The sequence below is a fragment of the Peromyscus californicus genome, unplaced genomic scaffold, assembly GCF_007827085.1.
Source record: "Peromyscus californicus insignis strain IS unplaced genomic scaffold, ASM782708v3 Scaffold_6__1_contigs__length_162567912, whole genome shotgun sequence".
Taxonomy (NCBI): Eukaryota; Metazoa; Chordata; class Mammalia; order Rodentia; family Cricetidae; genus Peromyscus; species Peromyscus californicus.
This window is the reverse complement of record NW_026294584.1, coordinates 81,858,999-81,885,794: the sequence shown is the minus strand read 5'-3', so window position 1 is coordinate 81,885,794 and position 26,796 is coordinate 81,858,999. Positions and strand designations below refer to the sequence as shown.

Sequence of the window (26,796 nt, the reverse complement as noted above, 5' to 3'; positions counted from 1 at the left end):
AGACCTAAAGAATATGGCATTTAAAATGTTTTAAAAACTTAGGCTTTCTGGACAATGAGACACATCTACTCCTGGCAGTACCGATTTACTTCAAAGAGAAAGATGAATGTCTAAGACACTCCATATGGAGTTTATCTTCTTGTTGACAAAATAGCCATTTGGTCAAGAAACTGTTCTTGCCTGGACTGCTTGACAAAATGTTGTATCTACTGGACATGGAGGACCCATAAGAAGGTGACCACTGAACTTTGCAAGGTGAGATGGTCCTTCAGGTTCCTGCTTCACAGAATAAACTGCCAGACATTCTACAGGATGCAGAGGGAAGCGACTGAGAGACTCTAGACTGAAGATAGATGCCCCAAAGTTGCAGAGGAACTTTGGATGACTGTCCAGGCAGGCAGTTGTCTCTGTCATTTCCAGAATTTTGGAAGTTGCTTACAATGCATTTCCTGTTTACTTAGGTAATATTATATCTTTCTGAGGTCTTTGATGCAGTTGAAGACTAGATAGTTATAATTATAATTTTTCTTGGTTATGATAAAAGATAAATTAGGTATGAAACTTTAGACTCACAAATATAGCATAGATGATAGAATATTTTCTTTAATTTTGCCAATTACAAATAGACTAGATATTATAACTGTAATTCTTGCCTGATAACTGTTTTGTTATATGTAATTTTACCATGTTAAAGTTAAAACTTTCCTTTTTGATTACAAGGAAATGGGGAAGTGCTGTGGGATGTCATTCTGTATGCTGTGAATATGTGTGGCCTTGATTGGTTGATAAATAAAGCTGTTTGGTCAATGGTGAGGCAGAATAAGGTTAGACAGGACATTCCAACCAGAGAGAGAGAGGAAGGAAAAAGACAGAGCTGAGGAGCTGCCGCTAGCCACTGCCAGGAGAAGCAAGATGGTAAGTGACAAGCCACATGGCAAAGTATAGATTTGTAGAAATGGGTTAATTTCAGATGTAAAAGCTAGCTAGTGAGAAGCCTGAGCCATGAGGCCATATAGTTTGAAAATAATATAAGCCTCTGTGGGTTTATTTGTGTCTGAATGGCTACTGGAGAGGGCATTCTGTAATTCTGTAATTTGAGGGAGACAACAACTTAATGAGATCAGTTCAGTAAAATATTCAATACAGTGACTCTTCATGGATGAAGCCCTTAGCCAAGGATTCAAATATTGAGAAACAAGGTGGATGTGATTTACCTAAGTGCAGGCCTTTGTTGGTTTGTTTTTAAAATGTTGTTTCCAGATGGGAAAACCAGTATTAAAACACAGAAGGACATTCTAGTTAACAAGACAACCCAAATAGGTCTAGGGAGCTGGAAAAGGTTGTAAATTTGGCTAATGTAAAAATTATGCTCTTCTCTTTAATAACAGAAACCTAGACTTTCTGTCACTGTGACAAACCCTGAGTGACAGGAAGTAAGGTTCACAAGAGCTAGGACAGAAATTGGCTAATTTTAGTGTTTCTGATGAGGCCCTCAAACTGATCTTGGACTGTCTCAAGGTGAGGGTAGGAATTTGAGTAGATTAAGAGGATCAGCTCTGATGAGGGGTGAGAGCTACCCTTACCAGTGAGCATAGGATAATTATTTATAGTTCAGAATTACACTGGTTTAGGAAAGTAGCAGTATTAGTTCTTCTCTAAGATCGGTGACCTAGCTAGCCTTGGGAAACCAGGCACAGTTTACATCCTTTTAAGTGGACCATAAATCCAATTAGATAGCTGCTTGTTACTGCCAAGATACCTTCAAAGATATCTTTCCATTTTGGTCATTATTGTGGTTCATAGGTGTCAGAGCTAGGTAGACTACTGAATGCTTTCTCTCCTTGGTAGCTTGCAGAGCACCTTCTGGGATGATCAAAGTCAGTTCCCAGGGAGGAGGCTTTCAGGTCAGATCCAGCTCAAATCCTCTTAGTCCTGTGTTCAGGGAGTATGGTGTTTTCAGCAAATGGGACCTTCAACTTCTGGAAGGCAACCAAGCAAAAGAGCAACAGCCATATTGTTTTAGGAGTCTCTTGGACTCCCTTGACCAACAACTCAAATGGAAGTTTTTGCTACATAGTTTATTGCTCTTGGGGGAGGCATTATCATCCTAACTGGCAAAACTTCATTAAAAATATACACATGCAATATATCATGTAATTTTAACTTTAAATAAATATAAAATAGTATGATTCCCTATGGCTGTTTCAACCATCCTTTGTGTTATTTATTCTTCTCATCCCTCATCTACAAGGCTTCTTTTTGTGGCAGACAGAAGCCATTTCAGAAAGCCACAGCTAGTCAAAATCCAGAGAACAACTGACCATGGGGTGTCCATCCCCAAACATCACCAAAGGATACACAACATAGTTTTTATACTCAAGACTCAGAGAATAGCTCATAAAAGGAGCTCAAAAGATTGTGAGAGTCAGAGGACCAAGAAGCCTGCCACAAGATTAAGTCTTCTATACATGACAAGGAAGCAACACCCATAAAATCTCAACAATATGGCTGCTTACCCAAGACTTGAACAATGACAACACTAGCAGACACTCCAACACAGATGGGGGAACCTCATGGGACCCCAGCCCTAGGTGAAGAGCTACGGGAAATTAATGACTACTGACAAAGGGAGAATTAGTCTTTTAAATGATCCCCCATGTGGTTATCCAATACCAAGCAGTCAAGCCTAAAGGCACATGTACAAGTAACACTAAATGGGCTCAGCAGGGTACATTTATTTATTTATTTATTTATTTATTTATTTATTTATTTTGTATATATATATTTATTTTGTATATATATATATATTGTGTATATATATATATATATATATATATATATATATATATGTAACAATAATCATTTTTTAAAAGAGGCCATGGATTTGGGAGGGAAGGCTGGAGCCATGGGAGATGTAGGACAGTGTAAAAATGATGTAATTATATTTTAAATTTTAAAAAGAACAGTGCTATTCTTGATGAAAGCACATAAGTTGTCTAAAAGACTGACAACTCGACATGAAAAAGTAAGTGTTAACTGACTTATTTTCTGTTCTTAAGATGGCATATATTATATATGGTTCATATGCCTGTTGAGAAGATTTTCTGATTAGACCCCAGACACGTAAGTACTACGGGGTGCATTCTTGATGCATATAATTGTTAATGTCTATGCATTCATTATAAAATACATTGCTTATACCTGACATTAAATAATCATGTGTGCTGATTTATGACTTATGTTTTGAAATTTTATCTTTTCTATATTAATAAAGTTATAAAGTCTCTAATCTTCAAAAAGAAGGAAGACAAATTGTCATAATAATAATAATAATAAATACTAATTCCTAGCTATTAAATTGATTCTGTGTATCCAATACCTTATGTTATGGAACCAGATTCCTTATTCAATAGTAGCATTGATCTCCAAGGTAAGGTAATGCAAAATAATATGTGGGTAAACTCAAAATGAGACATTTTAAAAATGGCATTAAAGTCTGAAACACCAAACAACTAGATAATGGTATAATATTCCTGCTCTTTGACTTACACCTTTTTCAGCTTCCATTTATTTCAAATACAATAACACCACAGGCAAACTCACAGAAAGAAAGTTTCTTAACATAATTAGCTACATCAAGTCACCCACACATTCTCCTTTAAATTCTCACTAAAGGAATAGACAGGACCAACTGCCACTTGTGCTTCCAATGACTTCAGACTGAACTAGTTGTGACCAAGCTATCATTTATTTTTAAAACTTATAGGAATGCTGTGCCCTGACTGAATTTTAAATTCCCTCAGACGATGTTTGGATGGCTGGATTTCTGGCTTCTGGTGCCTTTGGGAGATGGCTGCTTAATGGAAAAAAATCAAATCACTGGGTGGTGTGCCCTTTAAGACACCAGCCCCTACCTGCTTTCTCTTTCCCCACCTGACATGCTCCCCAATGTGTGTGCTGCTTCTCCACAGACCCACAGCAACATGGCCAGACCACCATATGCTGATGTCTCTGACCCCAGGAGCCAAGAGAAGTCTTTCTCTTTTTCAGTTGCTTATCTCAGGGATTTTGTCACAACAATAAAAAAAAATTGACTAACATATGCCCTATATTTTGTTCTTGTAGTATTAGCAATAACTGCAGTCTTAGAATCTGAGTTACAACATTATTAGTTTCAACCTGTGAGACTACTTTTGTAATATAAAAAAATAATGCAATATAAAAATTTTTAAAGCAGTTCAAGAAAGAGAGAGTTGTTTGGGGGTGAACATCTGTTTTTATTTCATAGACTTTTATTTCTAACAAGCAAGGGAGTACTAAGGCTTATTGCTTATCTTATTGCTTCATTCATTCACTGGGAAACCAATAAAATCTTCTGTGGTCTTACAGTCCTATAGAGTCAATCTTGTCTTCCCGTCTTGGTACAAAAAGTTTCTACAATCATGCAGAACTTGCCTAGTCCCACACCTCCTGCTCTACTTCTCTCCAGCACATCATGCCCTCTTTTAGTTCAGGCTCCTCTTCAGCAAACAAAACACAACTTAATATCCTTGCACACAGCACTCAGTTATGTAGCATGGCCTGTATAACTTAACATCCCTGCATATAGCACTCAGTTATGTAGTATGGCCTAGCCACCTCTGTTCCTTTCTCTGGAAAGCTCACAATCATGGCTTGTGATGCAATTCAGACTTCCTCACTGAACCTAGCTTGGTTTCCATAGGGATAAGTTAGCTACTTTGTCTTTCACACTGGTAAATTTCCACCAAACACACTGCTTTTTCTCTGTAGAGCATACAACTGAGCAAAACAGGTTCTTGCCTTTCATCTGGGCATATCTAGATCTTGACTCCCAGTAGCTGAGACCAGGCCTTAAAATTTGGTCCTTCCAACATTGATAGAAATCTATTCAGAGAGTCTCTATTCTTTTTACAGAAAAAAACAAATTCCAGTAAGAATAAAGTATAAAACCATCTGACAAGTATGTATGGAAGAATGAATGAGTAAACTAAGCTGTATGAAAGAAATGGAAAATAATGATATAAAAGTGGAGAGTCTGGGTCAATACAGGATAATCGAAAATAACAGTGATAGAGTGAGAGATAACTTCTCAAAAAGTGATGCCTGCTAAGAGCTTTAAGGAAAGCTACATTCTTCTGGGAAACAGCAGGTAAGGAAGTGAGAGCCTAGACAGACCTAGCAAATTTTGGGAAAAAAACATAGTCCTGACTGGCTAAAGCCAATTGAACCTGTGTGCCTTGGGAAAGAAGGTGTGCAGAAACATGAGACGATGGGGAGTCCGGGTTACTCAGACACAGCCATTGAACTATATATAACCCATGGGCAGTGAGAAGCTAATGGGGCTGCTTTTGCTTGTTTAGGTTTTGATTTAGTAACTGAGATTCATGATCCAAGTTGATCTTTACAAGTGTTGCTGTGTCTGGTAGACCAGCATTTCTGAAATTGCACTTCATGGACACTAGCCCCAGTGGGATATTAGAATTCAAAGTCTATGAGCCTTTTACTCTCTTGCTTGTTGCTTATGCTCGTGATCTCTCTGTGTTTTTCCAGGCAAAGACTATGTTAAGGAAACTACAATAAAATGTATCTTGCACTTCTTAGAACTTTTAATATGGTTACATATATTCTAAAACTCCAAGAGTACGACTAAGCATGGGGTGGGATTTTCCTTAAAGATGCTAATGGCTGGCCCTCTGTCCCTTTGCTGATGTACCACATTGTTTCTGCTGGTCCCTCAACCTCTGAGCTTCAGCCCAGAGAAGCTAAGCTGCTCTTTTCTTTTACTGTCATCCATGTAGCTATCGCTATTACATTGTCTTCTTTTCTGACCTTTCCTTGACAGCACCTTCCTCTAGGTTGTTGACATGGAGACTCCTCTCAGCATTTCCTATACCATGAGTCCTCCCCTCAAGATCCCTGTCCTGATCTGACTGTTTAATTTCCCCTAACTTTTCCTTCTCTATATAGCACATGGCATAGATGCTATATTCTTCCAAATCTTAAAAGAGATTCAACTGGAAACAAAACACATTAGTCAAAGTAGTGTCTTTATTCAGGAGTTCCCTGTAGGTAACAACTAACTGTTTGAAATCATTGTTAAGCAAAGGTAAATAGAAACTGTCAGAGACTCCTAAGATGAAGGCTTTTGCTTTGAGTTTTTAAGAAATTCTATGAGATAATCAGAAAGACCATGAGCCATCATAAGTATTTTCAACATATAGCAGATGGATTTTATTCCTATCATAATGCTACTCAACTTAACTAAATAGTCTATAAATAATCCCTTCACATGAAATTCTGTGCACTTTCTCTTATTTCTATGATAAAATGATAATAAACTCTAAGTTCCATTTATCTTTTAGTTAAAGCATTGTGCCTATTTCAGCTGTGGCAACAGTTCCCAGGAGATGTTTGACAGATGTGAAAGTAGGTGAGGAGGCTAACAATAACTCTTGCCTTTGTGTTACTGAACCAGTGGATGTGGGCAGAGTCTTTAGGTTGTAGGCACAAGTATTTACCACTGGCTCTGAAGAAGGAGGAAGGGCCACATGGAGTCTAGGAAAAGCCTTACTTTTCTATAAGTGTGGCATGCTGAAGTGCTTTCTTGAGTCATTCCCTAGCTACACCCAAGCCACATAGCAGGACAAGAAAAAAAAAAAAAAAACAAAAAAAAACGGCAAGCTGAGGAGTGTTAGGCATCTATATTTTTATTGTCTACAGAAAAACTTACCTTACCTTCAAGGAAGGCACCATTTTAGAATGAACATTTGGAAAAGAATATTCCAATCCCATGGGACTCATCAACACTATCCTAGTATGTGACAAAAAGGCTTCAAACTAAAACAGTTTTAAGTTCCTACATTAAAAAATCAAGGACAGTCTGACAATAATGGTACATGTCTTTAATCTCAGCATTTGAGAGGCAGAGGCTGGTAGATCTCTGTGAGTTTGAGGGTAGTTGGTCTACAAAGCAAGTTCCAGAACAGCCAGAGCTATTGCACAGAGAAGTCTTGCCTTGAAAAACAAACAAACAAAACAAAACAAAATCAAAGAATCAAAGAGAGCAAAGATAAATAACCTAATGGTACACCTCAAGAATTTGAACAAATGAAAACAAACCACACCCAAATCTGGTAAACAGTAAGAAATAATAAAACCCAGGGCAGAAATTCATGAAATAGAAAAAAAATATGTAATTCTTTCTTTGAAAAGATAAATAAGATTGACAGACCCTTGGCCCAATTAACCAAATGAAAGAAAGAGAAAATTAACAGAATCAGAGAAGAATGGGGAAATATTATATAAATAAAAAAAAGAAATTCAGAACAGTATAAAGGAAGAGTTTAAAAATTCATTTTCTATTGAGTTAGAAAACTAATCAGGAAGCCTATAAGGGACTTACCTAGGTACTCTGCATATATGTTTCATCTCAGTGAAAGTCTGAATTTCTTGATCTATACAATAGTGAACCTTGTTGGCATCTTCTAATCTCTCCTCTTTTTCTTTAAATCTACTAGCTAAGCTACCTTGTATCTATGTAGAACACCACAACTCTCAATACATCTCTCCTAGGCTCTCCAGTTTCTTTGTGAATCTTCACCATCATGGACATATAATGTATGAACAGTCATGTTGACATTTATCTCAAAGGAGCCCCTGCATCTGTTTCCTACTTTCAAGTCCCACAGTCACCAAGTGGAAGTCACTCTTTAAGTTCATGGCCTTGAGGCTTCTGTCTTCAGTCCATATCAAAGCATGACTTCAGTACCTTCCTGAGAGGTAAACCTGATCATGTTATTCCTCCACTCAAAATGAAACTACTTCAGCCCAGCCTGTCTCAATTGAATCATACTTCAGCTTTCATCCCCAGCCTCTGCTCACAGTGAACCGGCCATTTTAGCCAAAGCTGTAGGGAACTCTCACTCTATTCATGCAGTCATGTCTGCCTAGCCCATTCTCCATGTTTTTCAACCATTCCCTCCACATGAGCATCCTTACATATCAACTCATTCTTTCCCTATTTCACTCAAGAAGGCTGGATCTTTTTGCCTTTTAAGCTTTTGATGCTTACCACATCATATGTTCATATCAGTATTCCAAGCTGATTCTTGTCCTTAAAAGATACCTTTCTGTTCTCAAAGCCACTCACAGTCCTTCAGGAACAGAGATTCTTGCCTTTTCCTACCCTCAGCATTCACCATTCATTCCTGCTGCCCTAACAACTTTGTTCATCTGGCACAAACTGCTTTTTCCTTCAATCGTGTTAGTACTGATACTGCACTCATATAATTCATTATCTTGATGCCTGGTTTTTAAAAACCAGCAATATTTTAAATATAATAACATATATATTTAAATATATTTATTTATAACATTATATATATATATATATATATATATATATATATATATATATATGTAAAAACATGTTCTTTTTAAAAAGTCTAAGCCACTTACTCCTGTTTGGCTCAGACACCCATTTCCAGGCACAAATGGTATTCTCTACTATTTTACATACATCAACAGTCACTATGTGTCAGAGCAAAGCATAATTCCCTAAATTTCCTATTGATTGTTGATAGGACAGTCAATATAAGGAGGCCCAAAGGTACCCCTATGGCGAACTTAAAATACTTACATATAATATGTAAGAATTTAATGAAAAAGATGGACTTTTTTATTGCTTTAATGGATTGAAAAAATACCAACATGGTGGTGGTGGGAGTCTGGAAATCGAGCTAGGTGAACAATAGATACAAATGTAGAATTGAAAGTAAAACATGCTACGGCACCAATGTAACAGCATCTTTGAGCTGAGTCTACACAGTGCTAATAACTCTCTAGAAATATGCTTGTGGAAACTGCTCCTCTCTAGCTTTTATAAAATGTCTTTTGGTTCTTGACAATGATGCGACTGTACTTGGTGATAATCTTAGTATGCTTTGCAAAACTTGGATCTATGTGAAAAGAATATCTGTAGTTATTCAATGCTTAGGGAATAGAATTTCAAAAGGAAAGTTGTCTGAGATAGCACATGCATGAAATGAGAAATCAAAGTGTCTGATGGGAGAAGCAGATCTGAGATTTTTTTTTCTAGACTCTGGGTTGTTTCTTTCTCATCAGTGGCTGGGATCTACTTTTTGTGCAGGTAGTGCTTGAGAACTCCTGGCATTGTACATCTGCCAACAAACACTGTACACTCTGTCTGGATGTTATTTTAAACAAAAAAAGTGAGACTAAAATTTGGAGTCTTTATTATTTGTTTTGTTTGGAAATACATAGGAGAACTTATCAAAGTCAATAAAGTGAGAAAACATTTAAATGAATGAAGCCAAGAAAAAAATGTAGCTACAGTTTGGACAGGAGCTCCAAAGGCTCATGTGTTGAAAACATCGTCCGCAGTTGGCAGTGGTGATAGATGGCTGGGTTACACAGGCATTAACTTCACCAGTGGGGGAAGCCATGGGTGAGTTCATAGTCGAACAAGCCATGGTAAAGGACCTAGGGCATACTTGTGGAGATGAGTCCCCAGCTCCTCCTCTGCCTCCCTCTGGCTGCCATGGCAGGAACACCTTTTGTTTTGCTGTTCTCTTCCACCATGATGTTGTTGCTTTGCCTTAAGCTTAGAGCAGCAGACTCAACTGACCATAGCCTTAACCTATGAGACCAGGAGTGACACTGTGTCTAACCTTTCTCACACTGTTTAATCTCACTACTCTGTCACAGTGATGGACAGACAGGAAGGAGCAAGTCGGTACAGGAGAAGCTTCTACAGGCAGCCGTACATTGCTGCATGTCCTTGCCTTGCTTTCTCACTTTGTCAGAAATGATCACGGCTCTCTCAGCTTCTAGGAGGCTTAAATAAGTTACAAGTAAATAAATCTGAAGGCTTGAAATGATCGCGGAGATGTGTGACTTGGCATGGTTGGTTCAATTTGTATTTATTTGTACTTAACCACTAGTATTATTCTCAGTGATAACTTATATTGAGGTAAAGAACCAAGTTCACTGAATTGGAAATTATTATTTTCTCTAGAGCAACAAAAACAGTATGTGTTTTTTTTCCCCTGCAGCAATTTACAGAGCTTGTTCTATGGTATGATGATTCTGTCTCCAATAACCAGTGAAACAATGTAAGGTGCACTGTGGTCAACATTGCTACTTTCTAATGCAGAGAACTAGGATGCTTTCTGCCTAGATATTGGCATCTTTAACATAAATACATTACTTTCATTTTATGGCTACTCACATATAAAATAACTTTTTATTACGTGTGTGTGTGTGTGTGTGTGTGTGTGTGTGTGTGTGTGTGTGTGTGTGTGTTCACCGGTGTCCTGTAGCACACATGTGGAGAAGGTAGAACAACAGCTGGAATCAATTCACATTTTTCTTTTTGTCGGGGGGCGGGTGGAGTGGGGTGGAGGAAAGACTTTATTTCACCTTACACTTTACAGTCCATCAAGAGAAACCAGAGCAAGAACTCAAGGCAGGAATCTGGAGGCAAGAACTGAATCCAAGATCTGGAAGTGGCACCACCTGGCTTGCTCAAGTATCTTTCTCATACAGCCCAGGTTCACCTGCTTTGGGATAGCAATGTCTAGTTCTCCTACAGTAATTAACAACCAAGAAATCAGCCCACAGACATGGCAACAGGCCAATCTAATGCAGACAACTGAAATTCCCTCTTACCAAAATAAGTCTAGGTTTGTGTCAAGTTTGACAACAATAAACCAGCAATCCATTCTATGAATGTAATTCACATTGCAAGCAATATCCTTCAAAAAAGTGGTTGCTAACCTTTTGCTATTACAAATAGTCACTTTTCAACACATTATTCCTAGGAATCCAACTCAAATTACCAGTGTCCTCACCATGTGCCTGTACCTGCTGACCCATCTCACCAGTCCTAAAATAACTCTTAAACTGTTTAAAATTAACTTAAGCTTCTTTATTAATACTCATTGTGAAAATAAGTATCTTGACTATTACTTATTTAAGTTATACTATTATATATTATAATACTTGTTTAATCTTTTGTAGCTTGCGATGTAGTTTATACTTAGTTATATCCTCTCCTCTCCCGCTCCCCCTCCCCCTCCTTCTCCCCCCCCTCTCTGTTAGACATGATCTCTAGTGCAAGCTAGCCTACAGGTCCCAATGAAGCTAAGAATCCTCTCCTCTCCTCCCTCTCCCTCTCCCTCTCCCTCTTCCACTCCCTCTCCCTCTCTCTCTCTGTTAGACATATCTCTAGTGCAAGCTAGCCTCCAGGTCCCAATGAAGCTAAGAATGGCCTTGAAATTTGTGTTGTCCTGCCACCACCCCAGACTACCAAGATTAGAAGTACTTGTGCTTGAGCTGGACTGCGAGCAAAGTAACACATCTGAACATAGGATAGGTGGCACATAACATTTTAAAGCACAGGAGACAGAAGTTTGCATCTGGAAAAGGTATACATAACAGAACACCAATGCAGTGAGAGGTGGTAACCGCTCGGAAAGAAAATGACACATTGCTTGTGGTGCACCCTGTAATGCATTCAGCTACATTTCCATGCTTTGCACACCTCCCTACAATATAAATTATTTGCGAAGTCTTTTTTGAAAATGCCCTTGCTTGTAAATATTACCCAGTGGTCAAGCATATTCTTTACAAGTGATTATTCTGTAAGACAAAAACTACATTTTCTAGGATTAAAGTATTAACATTTACTTGGCAATGTGTCCATTAATAAACCCTGTGAATTGATTCAAAGTCTAAAGTAAGGGCACTTTGGGGATTTACATTGCTTTTCATTGTTTTTTTTTTTTTTTTTCATTAAAAAGTTTATCTTCAAATGTCTGCTCTAGACTTTGACATAACTTCAGTTACAGCACTTCAATTTTCTCATGTAATGTTACATATGTTTCTTTTAGAATAGGTATGGCTTTTATGATCAATGGAAATGAGACAGAATATAGTCTTACCCTGGTGTGTGTCCGAATGTGCATCTTCAGTCCATCATTTTTACTGAATCCCTTTTCACAGTAAGGGCATTGATAGGGACGTTCACCTACAAATAAAGAAAGCCTCCAGGTCAGAGACAGGTAAAAACAGAAGCACATCCTCAGTGCCACTGATCCTCACGGGGGCTCACTGGCATGAAGATGGTACCGGCACAGCTGGGCAGCAGAAGTACCTTAATACAGGAAGCACACACTGGGGCCTGGAGCATTCCCTCCAGCCCAGCCTGGCTAACACCCAAAATCAAACAAGCAGTCCACAGGTTTGCTGCATGACCTTCTAATACATGGATCCAATTAAACGCATTAATTTTAAAATCTCATAAAAAATATTTTGTATCAGTCTGTTCTGGGACCATGATCCTCATTATGGAGGTCTTTAACTTTTTTTTAAAATAACTTTGCCTATAAAGTTTTCATATAAATAAATATGGCTCATATCTATGCATTTCAGACTAATCCCATAAAGCTGGTGCATGTTAAACAGAATCATTGGTATTTAAACTACACAACAACTGATCCACACTTTTCTATATAACCAAGTAGCTCTAAATTAAGGCTGTAATTTGGAAAATGGGAAAGATGTTTTTCAAAGCAAGCAAGACCACACATTTACTGCTCCCCCCCCAAAAAAAGAAAAAAACATTCTATTTAAAAATGACAAAATGTGACAAAATCTAATATATAAAAAGAATTCAAGGCTGTACTCGTCAAAGCATAATTATTTACAATAATAAGTTAGGTCCAAATCCCCAGTTCCCTTTATTCTTTCACTGAACAATAGACAAACATGACAAACATTACAAGATGCTAGAAACTTGCTACATTCCAAGTAAAGGGAAGGGAAGAAGAAAATGTCCTCAGCAAGAATAAATCTTCTGTCTTTTCTAGCCTCAGGGTCAGTGTCCTCTGCTCTTCAGAATTTAACCTGAGCATCTCATGAATTATTCCAATGACCCCACCAGGGCAGAGGTGAGCTCCTTGTCCTTTAACCTCACCATTTTCCCAGAAGGGGCCTTACTTCACCTCTCCTTTACCTCTCTCCTCCCCTACCTCTTCACCTCTTCATGAGATGAGACTCAGGACCGACCTGAGGTACACTGGGTCTGCCCATACGGAACTACCATGTGGTGGCAGCCCCAGCTGAGTGGCATTTTCTAGCTTCTCCCATTCTAAGGGTATCATCTTGGCCATTGTTTAAATCCCAGCCTCAGAGTGACAGGCAGTCAGTTATGTCAAAAAAGTATGGATCAACTGTAGTTTAAGTCCCAGCGGTTCAAACGGCACCATAAAATGGTTGCAACCATCCATAAGGGAAAGAAAATAGAAACAGCAATGTCAGCCAAAGCAGGACAGGTATCTTTAGTAAACGATCCAGATCTACCAGCTACTGTAAGAGAAATAAACTTCTGGCACTAGGCAGTACACCTGGAATGCTTGAAGTAATAATTAAGACTGTAGGACATGTGGCTTTTCATGGCAGAATAAAGCATTATAACTTCTAATTTTAATAAGATGATAATCATGTGCTTATATTACTTCCCATCTCTATTGAGCCTCAGTCTCTATATACCAAGTTGTCTAACATTTGTATACCTAATAAACAACTCAAATTCTGCATGTATCACTCTAAATTTATGATCTTACCTTCTGTTCTCATGTGCTCCAAATACACTTTCCTGATTAGCTGTGTGGATTTATTCAGATATCAAACAACAACAAAACCCCCATACATCCATACTGTACAGCAAATCCTAAATAAGATGTTACTCACTCTTGCCATAAAATTGAACATAAGTGTGTGTATCAATGTGAAGTCATAGTTGTGTTCATTTAATTTATTTTAATAACTATTTATTATTTTTATTTATTATATGTCTCATAATAGTGTGAATGACCTAAACAAACACAATAAAATTTATTGAAAAGGAGAAACTTGAGAACTGTCAAAGATACCTCCTTTTAACTCAGTTCTACACAGATCAGTCTCCAGTCATAATGATACCGTGGGATGCTCCTCAGGATGACTGGAATATGAAGACATTAACAGTAGTGCACCTGTTAGGTCTGCAGCAGGACCTGGGGTGCAGCAGAACCTGCCATTTATTGAGTTATTGAGCATTTAACATAACCATCCACAGAAGTATCAGGACTGGAAAAAACAGCACACACTCATGCTAATGGTCTTATTCCTGCAGCATAAAAATTCAAATGACTTCATCCTCCTCCTCATAAAATCGTACAAGTAAATTTAACAGTCTTTGGTGGTTTTAATTTTTGTTTTTGTTTTTAAGACAATGTCACTCTATAACTATAGAGGGCCTGGAACTTACAATATAGACCACTCTTGCCACAAATTCAAAGGCAACCCTCGTGTTTCTGCCTTGTACTAAGATTATAGGCATTACCATACCCAGCTAATATTTAGACTCTTAAAAGTACATTTATCTCATTTATTACACTTTACTGATGTTAAGGAATGCTGAGCTGTTTCTTTCCTCTTCGACTGAATTCATCAGCAAATCAAATCTAGATTGCAAATAAAGAATGATAAAAACAAAAAGTTTGAGGGCAGGATAGGTGGCTCAGAGGTTAAAAGACCTTGTGACTTTTGCAGAGGACTTGAGTTTGATTCACAATATCCACTTCATGGTTCACAATCATCTGAAACTCCAGTTACGAGGTATCTGAAGTCCACATACTAACTCCACAGCTACCTGGCATGCACATGATGCATATACATACATGAAGGCAAAACACTCAGACACATAAATTTTTTTAAAAAATTTTAAAAATTGAAATGATACACAGACAATAATTTTTCTTGCAAACCATGGTGTACCTATTTCTCCTAAGTTGAAACATTCTCTCCTGGATGGAGGAGAGAGGCTTATAAGACTCAGGAAGTAAACAAACCTTACAAGGCCCAGGAAGTTCCTGGGAATTATATGACTCTCAAGGCCCCTCCCCAGGGTTATGTAAGCAGTAACAACTTCTGGGGAGAGAACGTCCTATCAGCCAAGCTGTCTTCATATGATGCAGTGAGCTCTTGGGATATAACTTTCATGAATTTTGACCCATGCTCTAGGGTGGGGTTTTAGATGCAATTGTCTTTGAATCACTCAGGTAACCCCCTACTCATAAACCCCTTACTTTAAAAGTAAGTCCAATACACTAACAGATTCCTTAATCACTCATTCATTTATTAGGTGGAATTGTTGTTTTGGGCTGATGCCAGCACTCTATTGAGGATAGAGAGACATTCATTCATAACTCTCCAGAAGAATTAACACAAATGGTGCTAAGCTTTATTCACAGTAGCCAGAAACCAGAAAAAATCTAGATGCTCCTCAACCAAAGAACGGGTAAAGAAAATGTGGTACATTTACACAATAGAGAATTACTCAGCTGTTAAAAACAATGACATTATGAAATTCGCAGGCAAATTGATGGAACTAGAAAAATTCATCCTGAGTGAGGTAACCAAGACCCAGAAAGACAAACATGGTAATAACTCACTTATAAGTGGCTATTAGCTATAAATTAGAAGATAAGTAACAAGGAAGAGTTAAGAAGGGATGCAAGGATCTCCATGGGAAGGTGAAATGGAATAGATTCTCAGGTGAGCTGGGGGTAAGTATGGTTGGGAACAGAAGAGATCAGGTGTAGGGGAGAAAATACTGGGAGAAATGATTGGAATTGGGGCGGGGGCACTTCAGGGACAAGGTGGAAACCTGGTACAATGGAAACTCCATGGAATCTACAAGAGTAACCCTAGCAAAGCTCCTAGTAAAGGGAGACACAAAGCCTGAACCAGTCAATGCCTCAAGTGGAGAGATAAGGACATCAACTCAGCCACAAAACCTTCGGCCTATAGTTCGTCCTGCCTGAAGAGTGTTCTGGGACCAGAGCGTAGAAGAATCATCATCAAAGAGACCAGAGAGACTTCATCCAGCAACTCACAGGAGCAGATGCAGAGTCTCACAGCCAAGCATCAGACAGAGCTCCAGGAGTCCTGTGGAGGCAGGGAAGGAAGGCTTGGAGGAACCAGAGGGATCAGGGAAACTGAGAACACGGCCCACTGAATCAACTGACCGGAACTCATGGGAGCTCACAGAGATCAGGGAGCCTGTAGGGGTCTGATCTAGGTCCTTTGCATATATGTTGTGGTTGAGTAGCTTGGTGTCCTTGTGGGATTTCTAACAGAGGGAGCAAGAGCTGTGTCTGACTCTTTTGCCCACTTGGGACCCTTTTCCTCCTACTGGGTTGCCTTGTCCAGCCTTGACGTGATGGTATGCACCTGATCTTGTTGCAGTTTGGTTGATACCCCTGGAAAGCCTGCTCTTTTCTGAGGGGAGGTGGAGAAGAGGTGGATCTGGAGGAGAGGGGAGGTGGGGAGTAGAGGCTTGGGGGAGGAGAAACTTCAGTCTGGGTCAGGGTATAATATATGAAAGAAGAACAAAAAAATTAAAAATTAAAAAAAACCTCAAATCTTGGGACTAGAAACTTAAGGGCACTTGTTGCTCTTACAAAGGACCTGGGTTACAATCATTTGTAACTCCTGTCCCAGGGGATTTGAGGCTGTCTTTGTCCTCTAATGGCACTGCAAGCCCATGACACATAGACATATATGTAAGAAAAACACTCATATACATAAAATAAAAATGAAAAAAAAAAAGAAACAAAGAAACAAAGGTGAGCTGGTACCTATCCTAGTACCTATCCCAGGGACAGGTACTGAAACATGCTACCAAGACTGATCCATATGACAGTGAAGTGTCCAAAAGGGCAATTGTGATATGACTACCTTTTTCCATGCGCAATTAGATGGTGTGCTTCTTTGTCATAGTGCAGCTGCATGTTACCTGTCATGGGTGTTTGGTTGGAACCCCCATCTCACTCGTACACTGTCTGAGATGCTCCATCTCCCTCCTCTCTCTGTCTCTCTCTGTCTCTCTCTGTCTCTCTCTAAACCCAACCCTCTCAGAGAATCTCCAACAAAGAAAAGGCAATGAAAAGCCCAGTTCCACATTCTTGGTGGCTGCATCAGCTCCTTCCCTGAAGTTGCCAGCAGCCCAAGTCCCAGCCTAAAGTATTCAGTTTTTACCATTCTTGGGCACAAACCCAGCTTGTGGTGGACACATCATCACGACTCGCCTATAGGCTATATAACCTCCCTGCTTCAGTTTAGGCATGTGACTTCTCCGGCCTCGATCTCTGGAACTGGAGAACTCACCAGGGAGTTGCTTTGCTCAAATAAACCTATTCTTTTACTTTTTCAATTCAGCTTAATTTGGCTTACTGCATCAGTGAAGAAACCTATTATCAGGCTACAGAAAACCTATAAATGGGCACTAAGACACGTAATTAAATCTGAGCCCTCTGAAAATAGAGGACCCTTGCAGGGGAATCCCAGGGCAGCTCTCTTCTTCTATGGCTAGTATATCTTTTTGATAGATGGGGTCTTCCACATAAGAATAGGTACATCCCTCAAATGGCAGATGGACTAGAAAAGATATTATAATTCCCAATAGGAGGATATTTAGGGCAGAATTTTAAACAGGCTGTAGTGACTGCTGAGTGGCCTTTCCTGTGGGTAATAAGAGAATTCTGTGTATAGAGAATTATAACAAGAAAAGCACAAGCATATTACATCTCCTGCATCAGCTTCTGAGAATAGTAAAAGAACAAAAGTGGGAGCATGCAGCAGACATGTTGGCTGGCCTTTACCGACAGCTGTCAGGATGTAAGGGATGTGCTCAAAAGCATTTCTTGGATCCTCAAACTGGATAGTGAGGAACAAAGGAAGGTGGTAAAAGTGCTGGAAGACACGCCTTAGATCCATACCCCATTAACAGAGAAGAAGAGAAATCCATGATCAACATGTAGACAGCGACTTTAAAAATGATTCAGTACAGGAAACTATGAGAATTGAGAAATACTCAGCAACTGACCTGCTTGACTTGAGGAAGACTTTAAACAAGAAATCAAAGAGCCTCTTACAGGCAAGTTTGTAGTGCTGTGGGGACACAGGGATAGATGGAATGAGTCCAAGGATGCCCTGGAAATGGAGAAGCTAAGTAACACAACTACTCGTTCCTCCTTGAAACAAAGGCTGCATAACATAGGGAAATATGAGGGGACCAGAATTTGAGCCATGAAGAGCACTTGTTTACTGCCTGCTGAAGGCTGCATGAATACAAGGGACTAGAAGACAAGAGAGGAAGGATGGGCATTATTAAGGTAAAAGAGAATGAGAGATAGTGGCTGATAACCAGCTCACTAGGCCAGATAAAGCTGTTACAGAAGGGTTAATGAGGTTGAGGGCTAAAGAGACAGCTTAGCAATTAAGAGCACTTGCTGTCCTTGCAGAGGACCCGGTTCAGTTCTCTGCACCTACATGGTGGCTTATAGTCGTCTTTAAGTCTATTTCCAGGAGATCCTACATTTTCTGACCCCTGTGGGCATCAGGAACATACACAGTGTGCCTACATATATGAAGGTAGAATGCTCAGATCCTTAAAATAAAAATAATAAATCCTTTTTTTTAAGAGGCTGATTCAATAGGGACCTCAGGACAGCTTCAGGGCTTTAATGGCTTTGCTGAGACCAATGATGACACATGGTTTTATGATGCATAAGAGGCTCTGGCAGATCTACATAATTTAAACCAGCATGAATGTGAAGTGCTAAAGTAATCAAGATGGGAGAGGGGGCGAAGCCAATGAACAGATCTCTCCAGGCCACTTGAAGACTGGTGTGGTAATATCCCTATCAATTCAGTGTTCCCAGTGGGGGAAATAGCAAAAATCCACATGCTGTGCTAGTCAACTTTTGAAAAGCTTTGCAGCTGAGTTCATAGAAGACAGAAAAGACAAAATGGTACAGGCAAAAAAAAAAAAAAAAAAAATAAGCTTGTCCTAGGGGTGGGCAATTATGCCCCCACCACCACCAGAGTGTGACATGAGCTTTTTCTTCATTCTACGAAAGTATACTGAGAGCGGAGAGTGTTCCCCAAGCTGAGAACCCTTTCAAGAGTCAGCTGCGGCCACTGGAAAACCAGGGGCCATGGGTAGTAGCAGGAACGTGTCAGACCCAGGGGTCTGACTCAAGCAGCAAGTGTGTCATGGTACAGTAAGTCCCTTGCCCTCCGGAGGCCAGAGTAGCCTAAGCTCCCTAAGCCAACCCCAACAGGATCATCAGAGAAGGGGAGATGCACACTGGCCCTATAGCAGCCACAGCAGCAGCAGCTCAGGTGAAGCTTGGTCACTCTGGAAAATGACTGTGGATTACAGAGGGCTAGATGGAGTAATGTCTCTTATCCGTGCCACTGTATACAAAATTGCTCTTTTGAGGAAATAATTGATAAAAGTAATGAGACCTTTTTGTGATGTATCAGCCCTGATAATGCTTTTTTTTTTTATAAACCCGTAATGTATACAACAGGCTTTCATAAACTTTGTGAAAACTAGAATATATAGTTGCCAAATCAGTCAGGTTGTCCCCATTCATCTGCCATGTTCACTTCTCTCTCAGGTCATTCCTGCCTATCATAGGCCCCAAGAACAGCACTGCCTGCTGTCCACACAGTATGAAGCTGACGACACCTGACAATCACCATGCTAATAATGATGAGTCTTTGCCTTATTTGTATATTAAAGACAAATGGCTACTCCTGGGTTTTATTCAAATTGCAGACAATGTTTTATTATGGCTACTATGACTCAAAGACATATTTTTGTGTATATATCAAATTATTGTGCTATGAACAAGTACTAGCCTTCATTTTTGGTTAACTGTTAACAAATATGAATATTTCTTCCTTATTTGAACATGATTAAGTTATACTCTTTGAAATACAATATGGACCAAGTTCAAAGCATTGCTATTTTCTATTGTCTTTGAAAGATTTAGATACTGTCTGTCATTTTGATTAGAATAACCACAATATTCACATGAAAACAAGTTAATCTTAAAATTAAAAAAAAATCAAGTGTAGTTAGAAGCCAATCTAAATTCAAACAATAGCTGGAATTTAGAGATCTCTTCTCAGGCACTGTTCTGTGAGCTGGGGAGATGGCTCAGTGAGTGAAATGCTTCCTGTGAAGGGATGAAGACATGAGCTGGGAATCCCATGGAAGCAAAAAGCTGTGAGCAGCAGCTTAGGAGACAGAGCCAGGAGGATCCCTGGGGCTGCAGCGAAATCTGTGAACTTGAGGTTCAGTGAGACTCCCTCAAAAAATAAGAAGGAGAGTGGTAGAGGAAGATCCTCAACATCAATCACTGGTCTCTACATGCACGTGCATGCCCAGACACACACACACACACACACACACACACACAGAGAGAGAATGCTTCATCTATATAACCAATATTCACTCACAATAATACTGTGATCTAAGTATTCAAATACCTAGATTATAAATGAGAGAAATGGGGCAGGGAAAGGATTAGCAATTTACCAAGACAATACAGCCATCAAATGGTGGAATCAGAACTGTAACCCGTTCTTAACGCCTTCCCATAGATGACACAGCTAGTAATCTGTGCAGAGCAGTTTAAACTCTAAAGTTAACAACAAAAGCTGCTTCTGACAATAGATAACAGACCCTTCAGGTTGCCAGATTTAGGCATTCTTTTTATTCATCAAAATTTATCTGACAAAAAGAGGACAGATTAGGAATGTATACTTAAGTCCAAAGTAAATGGGAACATAGATATATACTAAGCTATATCTTGAGAGACATGTCCATCGTAAGATTCAGCTATGGTTGGACTTTATAAGCATAGAAGCATAAATCATATTCAAGTGGACATATGTGCAACAAAACATTTTCCATTTAACTAATACAAATTAATGAGTTCTATGCTTCTTTAAATTATGTTCTGACACTGAGTGAAATTAAAAGCTACTGTGCTTTTCTTGGACACATCAAGGAATAAATAGAAACATGACAGTAATTTAAAAAGGTTAATTTTAAATGTGGCACAAAGTGGTTACACCATGAAACTAATATATTAATTTTAATAGGTTTCTTTCTTTTAGCATATGCCATGTTCAAGTTTATGCCTTGGACTTTAGGAAACAAACTATAAATAGACAAAAATATGTCAAGAAAATCTAATGAAAAAATATGCTTAGGGAAAAATCTCCAGGCAAGGAAGCAGGCAGGTGATGATCTTCAGCTACAGGCAACTGAAAAAGGTAAATCAGTTAAGTGAATGGAGCTTCTCCAGGGATTATCTAAACACACCTTTTTGACAACTCTTAATCTGTCAATTAGAAGGTATTTGAGCCTCCTGGCTTTGAAATAAAGGTCCCCAAATTCTCACTGCTGCCACAACTGAAAGGAATACAACCTTTAAGTATACAATGTGTGGGGAAGCTTGGAAAGAGACTTTCAAGGGCATCTGGTGGAATGAAAGGAAGCCACAGGGAGCCCCTTGACCCGATCCAGCCAGACCCTATCAAGTCACCTTGAAGCTATCACAACATAATGCATGTTGATGACAAATGCCCACTACTACAAGCAGTAAGAATATTTACATTTTTTTGCAGTGGTATTATTCTGTGTAATATAACCTTAATAAAAGATTTTAGAACTCAGTCCCAGCCAAGTATCAAAACAATAATGACCTAATATGGCGTTAGAATCATAAAGAACTGGAAGGAAAGAGCATGCATCTTAATGATGAGAAGTTTCTACAGCCAGGAAATCACGGAATATCCATCATTTATCGTGTCACTTGCTTAACAGCCAACATCTTGATCCAACTCTTTCCCAAAGATCTGTGATCAAATAACACAAACTTGGTTAAGTAAAGTATTTCAAGCTACTTCAATCTTTTTTTGTTTTGTTTTGTTCTGTTTTTCAAGACAGGGTTTCTCCATATAGTTTTGGCACCTGTCCTGGATCTTGCTCTATAGATTAGACTGGCCTCAAACTCACAGAGATCCACCTGCCTCTGCCTCCCAAGTGCTACGATTAAAGGCATGCGCCACCGCAGCCTAGCTCAATCTTTATATTTTTAAATTAACTTATGTATTTAACTCAAGAACTCAATCTAACCTTTCTATTAGGAGACTGAGAATAAAATTTTGTTCCTGCTACAATATGCATTAAGTGAGTAGATTAGTAATGGTGGTCACAATTAACCACAAATATAAAGTTAACAATGATTATGACAATAAGTTATGTTATTATGTTTTAGCATAATTTTTGTAAGCATAATTATTGTACTTTCTAGTGATTTTAATGAACAAAAAGAAAGCTTAATGCACAATGTATATATACAAGTTTTAAGAGATTTTTTTGGACAAGGTAAGATTAGATGCTTTCCAGAAGTACATTTTAATGATTTCAAATTCTTTATTTTGTCACTTAGCATAGGTAAAGAGAAAAAAAAAAACTATACCAAACTTCATAACTCTCATAAATATTTAAGAAAAAAACCTATTTTTGGAAGCACTTACCCAATCACTTTTTCAACACTACGATCCAATCCCTTCAATTTATAAAACATTAATAAATGAGAAGAACAGTGCTGAGAAGTGAAATGCTACACTGAGCAGTGGGGGCTGCTGGAGTTCATTCTCGGCACCTTCCTGTGCACTGAAAAACTTTTTTATCCTTTAGCCAAACAAGCCATGAATCCCCACTGACTTCGCTGAGCCCCACCTTGTTAATCACAGAATGTCCCCATTAATCAAATCTACTGGAGTGGCACTGGATCTGACCAGTCAGAGGATACATCTGAAGGAAAGACAGCGAAGTCTTGGATCTGACATTTACAAAGACACTGTATTAAAGTGAGTAATAAAATGTTAAAGCCAAGTAAGACCTTTACTACTTAAAATACTTGTGCCACATGAATCAAGTCAGACAGAATTTTGTCAAAAGTACAAAGCAAAAACGCCCTGCATTTTCTTCCTTTAAAAATGTGTTTTAAGGAATCTTCTAGAAGCTGGATCCTTCTGTTAATAAAGCAAGTGAGACTTGTTGGAAAACAGGAAGAAGAAAGAGCCACACACTCACTAACTTCCCATTCTGAAGCAGTAATAGCAAAGAGGTGAAACACAATCCCCAAGTCACCGACTTACAAAAACAACAACATAAAAATGAGGTAGGATCAACTCTGAGATACCACCTTACGCCTGTCAGAATGGCTAAGATCAAAAACACTGAAGACACCTTATGCTGGAGAGGATGTGGAGCTAGGGGAACTCTCCTCCACTGCTGGTGAGAATACAAGCTCGTACAACCACTTTGGAAATCAATATGGCGCTTTCTTAGAAAATTGGGAATCCATCTCCCCCAAGATCCAGCTATACCACTCTTGGGCATATACCCAAGGAATGCTCAACCACACCACAAGAGCACTTGTTCAGCTATGTTCATATCAGTATTGTTTGTAATAGCCAGAACATGGAAACAACCTAGATGCCCTTCAACTGAAGAATGGATAAACAAAATGTGGTACATATACACAATGGAATACTACTCCGCAGAGAAAAACAATGACATCATGAGGTTTGCAGACAAATGGATGGATCTAGAAAAAATCATCCTGAGTGAGGTAACCCAGACTCAGAAAGACAAACATGGTATGTACTCACTCATAGCAGGATACTAGATGTGGAACAAGGATGACTGGACTGCTATTCACATCACCAGGGAGGCTACCTGGAAAACAGGACCCCAAGAAAGACACAGGGATCGCCCAATGACAGAGAAATGGAATGAGATCTACATGAACAGCCTAGACATGAGTGGGGGTAGTGAAGGGCAAGGGTCGAGGGAAAGAGAGCTTGGGGGAGCGGGAGATCCCAGCTGGATCAAGAACAGAGAGGGAGAACAAGGAATAGGAGACCATGGTAAATGAAGACCACATGAGAATAGGAAGAAGCAAAGTGCTAGAGAGGCCCACAGAAATCCACAAAGATACCCCCACAACAGACTGCTGGCAATGGTCGAGATACAGCCCGAACTGACCTACTCTGGTGATGGGATGGCCAAACACCCTAATTGTCGTGCTAGAAACCCCATCCAACGACTGAGGGATCTGGATGCAGAGATCCATGGCTAGGCCCCAGGTGGAGCTCTGGGAGTCCAATTAGCGAGAATGAGGAGGGTTTATATGAGCGAGAATTGTTGAGACCAAGGTTGGATAAAGCACAGGGACAAATAGCCAAACGAATGGAAACACATGAACTATGAACCAATGGCTGAGGGGTCATCAACTGGATCAGGCCCTCTGAATGGGTGAGACAGTTGATTGGCTTGATCTGTTTGGGAGGCACCCAGGCAGTGGGACCGGGTCCTGTGCTCATTGCATGAGTTGGTTGTTTGAAACCTGGGGCCTATGCAGGATCGCTTGGCTCGGCCTGGGAGGAGGGGACTGGACCTACCTGGACTGAGTCTACCAGGTTGATCTCAGTCCGTGGGGGAGGCTTTGCCCTGGAGGAGGTGGGAATGGGAGGTGGGCTGGGGGGGAAGGTGAGGAGGGCGGGAAGGGGGAGAACAAGGGAATCCGTGGCTGATATGTAGAACTGAATTGTATTGCAAAATAAAAATTAAAAAAAATTAAATAAAAAAAATTAGGTAGGAAATGCAAGAAAGAGGAGGAGGAGGGGGAGAAGGGGGAGAGGAGGAGGGGAGAGGAGAAGGAGAAGAGAGGGGGGAGGAGAGGAGGAGGAGGAGGAGGACTAATCCTAAGTTTAACCATGATTAGGAAGGAAGGAGATGTGGCCTGTTTCCACACAGAGTGCTCCTGTCTGTCCAAGCATCAATGTAAGCGGCCCCTTCACTGCAACTGGTCTGAAGGGATCGGGATGTTTTACTACTGTCCTGACGTGAGTGCTGCAGAGGCCAGGGACTGCTTCACAATAGAGAGCTGCACAGCAAGTGAGAAGTTTGAAATGTTCTGTCCTGTCAAAGTCCCACCCTGTGACAATGAGAGGCAGTGAACAGTAAGCAGCGTCCCCAGTTACTGATTTGGTTTTGTTTCTAGAAGTCAGCTATTGATAGGCAAGTCCTTAATCTTTTCACCTGGTCGTTTTCCATCTTGAAAGTTTTCCACCACTTTTCTTTCAAATGGCATTCATGAGCACCGCAGCAGTGGTGGAGCCATGGAGCGGCTGAAGCTCGGGTGCTTACACACAGAGGACTTTTCACACACAGTGCCAGCAAGGAGGAACCAAAAGCACATTACTTCTGAACAGTAAGAAACTCAGAATTAATTTCTCCTATAAATTTGGATAAGCTATAAAACCTCCCTGAACCCTGAAGCAGACTCCAGGAACTGCAGATGAAGAATATGGGGAACTATTCTTGGGGGATAATTATAAGAATGGCAGAAAACATTAAAGGAATTGTGTTTTCAGCTTCACTATACCCCATGAGGAGACAGGATTAGGAAGCAGTTCAGTGGTGATGCATACACTTACAATACACATGAAACTCTCGGGCAATCATTACCACCCAAACCAAAAGTGATGTTTGCAGCTTAAGTTAAATGCAGGTATGCTAGTGATGTTATCTAATGATGCAAAAACAAGTGAAGCTTTGTGACACTGTTAATCAAACATTGTGGGCCTAAGACACTGCCAGCCTGCAGGATCCCAGCATGAAGAAAAAAGAAAAGGGAGGGAGCGAGGAAGGGAGGGAGGGATGATGAAAATTCAACTTACATGAATGGTAGAATATTGCAGATGATCCACATAACCAAGTCTCTGTAACTATTACTAACTTACTTGGTGGTAATTCATAACATTTTATTCTAGGTAAATGTTACTCTATTATTCCCTCTGTGCCTCTTATTCCAGCCTATAGCAAATCTTGACTTAATAAATGCTATTGTGTGGGCCTAAAATTAGGGGTTATGGGTTTGAAAGAAGTCTCAGTGGTTAAGAACACTTATTACAGAATCATGAGAACCAGAGTTCACTTCCCAGCAACCAAATAATAAGCTGGACATCTTATGAATCCTCTAACTCCAGCTCTGAGGATTTTGAAGCCTCTTCTGACCCCTGTGAAACCACAGACAAGAATACTTGCCCACAGATGTGCACACAGTCACAGATACACAGACACACACACATGCATACATACATAAATAAACCTTTAGAAATTAGGGTTTTAAAAGTTTTTAAAGGAAAATATAGATAAAGACATTATAAATGAAAGTCAAAAGAAATCAACCTCTGATGGGGTCCAAGTCAGTAAACAATCACTTGGAAAAACAGAGCTGAATAAATTCCTTCTGAGCAGATATGGTCATTTAATGCCTATAAAAACATGAAAGACAAGTTTAAGTTCCAGTGTTTGTTATCTGTTCATTATTGTCTTAAATCACTTACATATAATTATATCTTATATATACTATATATAATATAACATATAATTTTATATGTATGTATAGATACTGGTTTTATAATGTCTGAGCAAACATTTAAACACAATGAATTAATCCCTTTAGAAAAGTATTAAGGAGGAAAGAAAAACAATGGCTGAACTCCAAGTATAATCCAACTATAATACAACAATCCTTTAATTCTAAGCTGATCACAGGTATTAACAAAAACAAAAAACAAACAACACCAACAAAAACTTCCAAAGACAGTGATTTATTACCACATTCAAATAACAATGTGTGCAGAAGCCGGGGCAGAGTGTCCAACACAGCCGCTATCTATTACCAGAGAAAGTTAACTCTAGGCACATAATTAACCTCCTGGCCTAAAGCCTAAAAAAAACCAAAAGAAGCTCCCACAATT

General features: G+C 39.4%; 1 protein-coding gene across 4 annotated transcripts in view; it reads right to left on the bottom strand.

Moving 5' to 3' along the window:
- Positions 1-26,796, bottom strand: part of Prdm5 (PR/SET domain 5) — a 168,642-nt gene that overhangs the window by 26,133 nt on the left and 115,713 nt on the right. For 3 of the 4 annotated variants that reach the window (XM_052720226.1, XM_052720228.1, XM_052720227.1), the window contains exon 13: positions 11,985-12,070. In XM_052720226.1, coding sequence (XP_052576186.1) covers positions 11,985-12,070 — 86 coding nt within the window. Of the gene's footprint in view, positions 1-11,984; positions 12,071-26,221; positions 26,308-26,796 lie in introns of those variants that run through there. The other variant, XR_008214342.1, reaches the window with a different exon arrangement.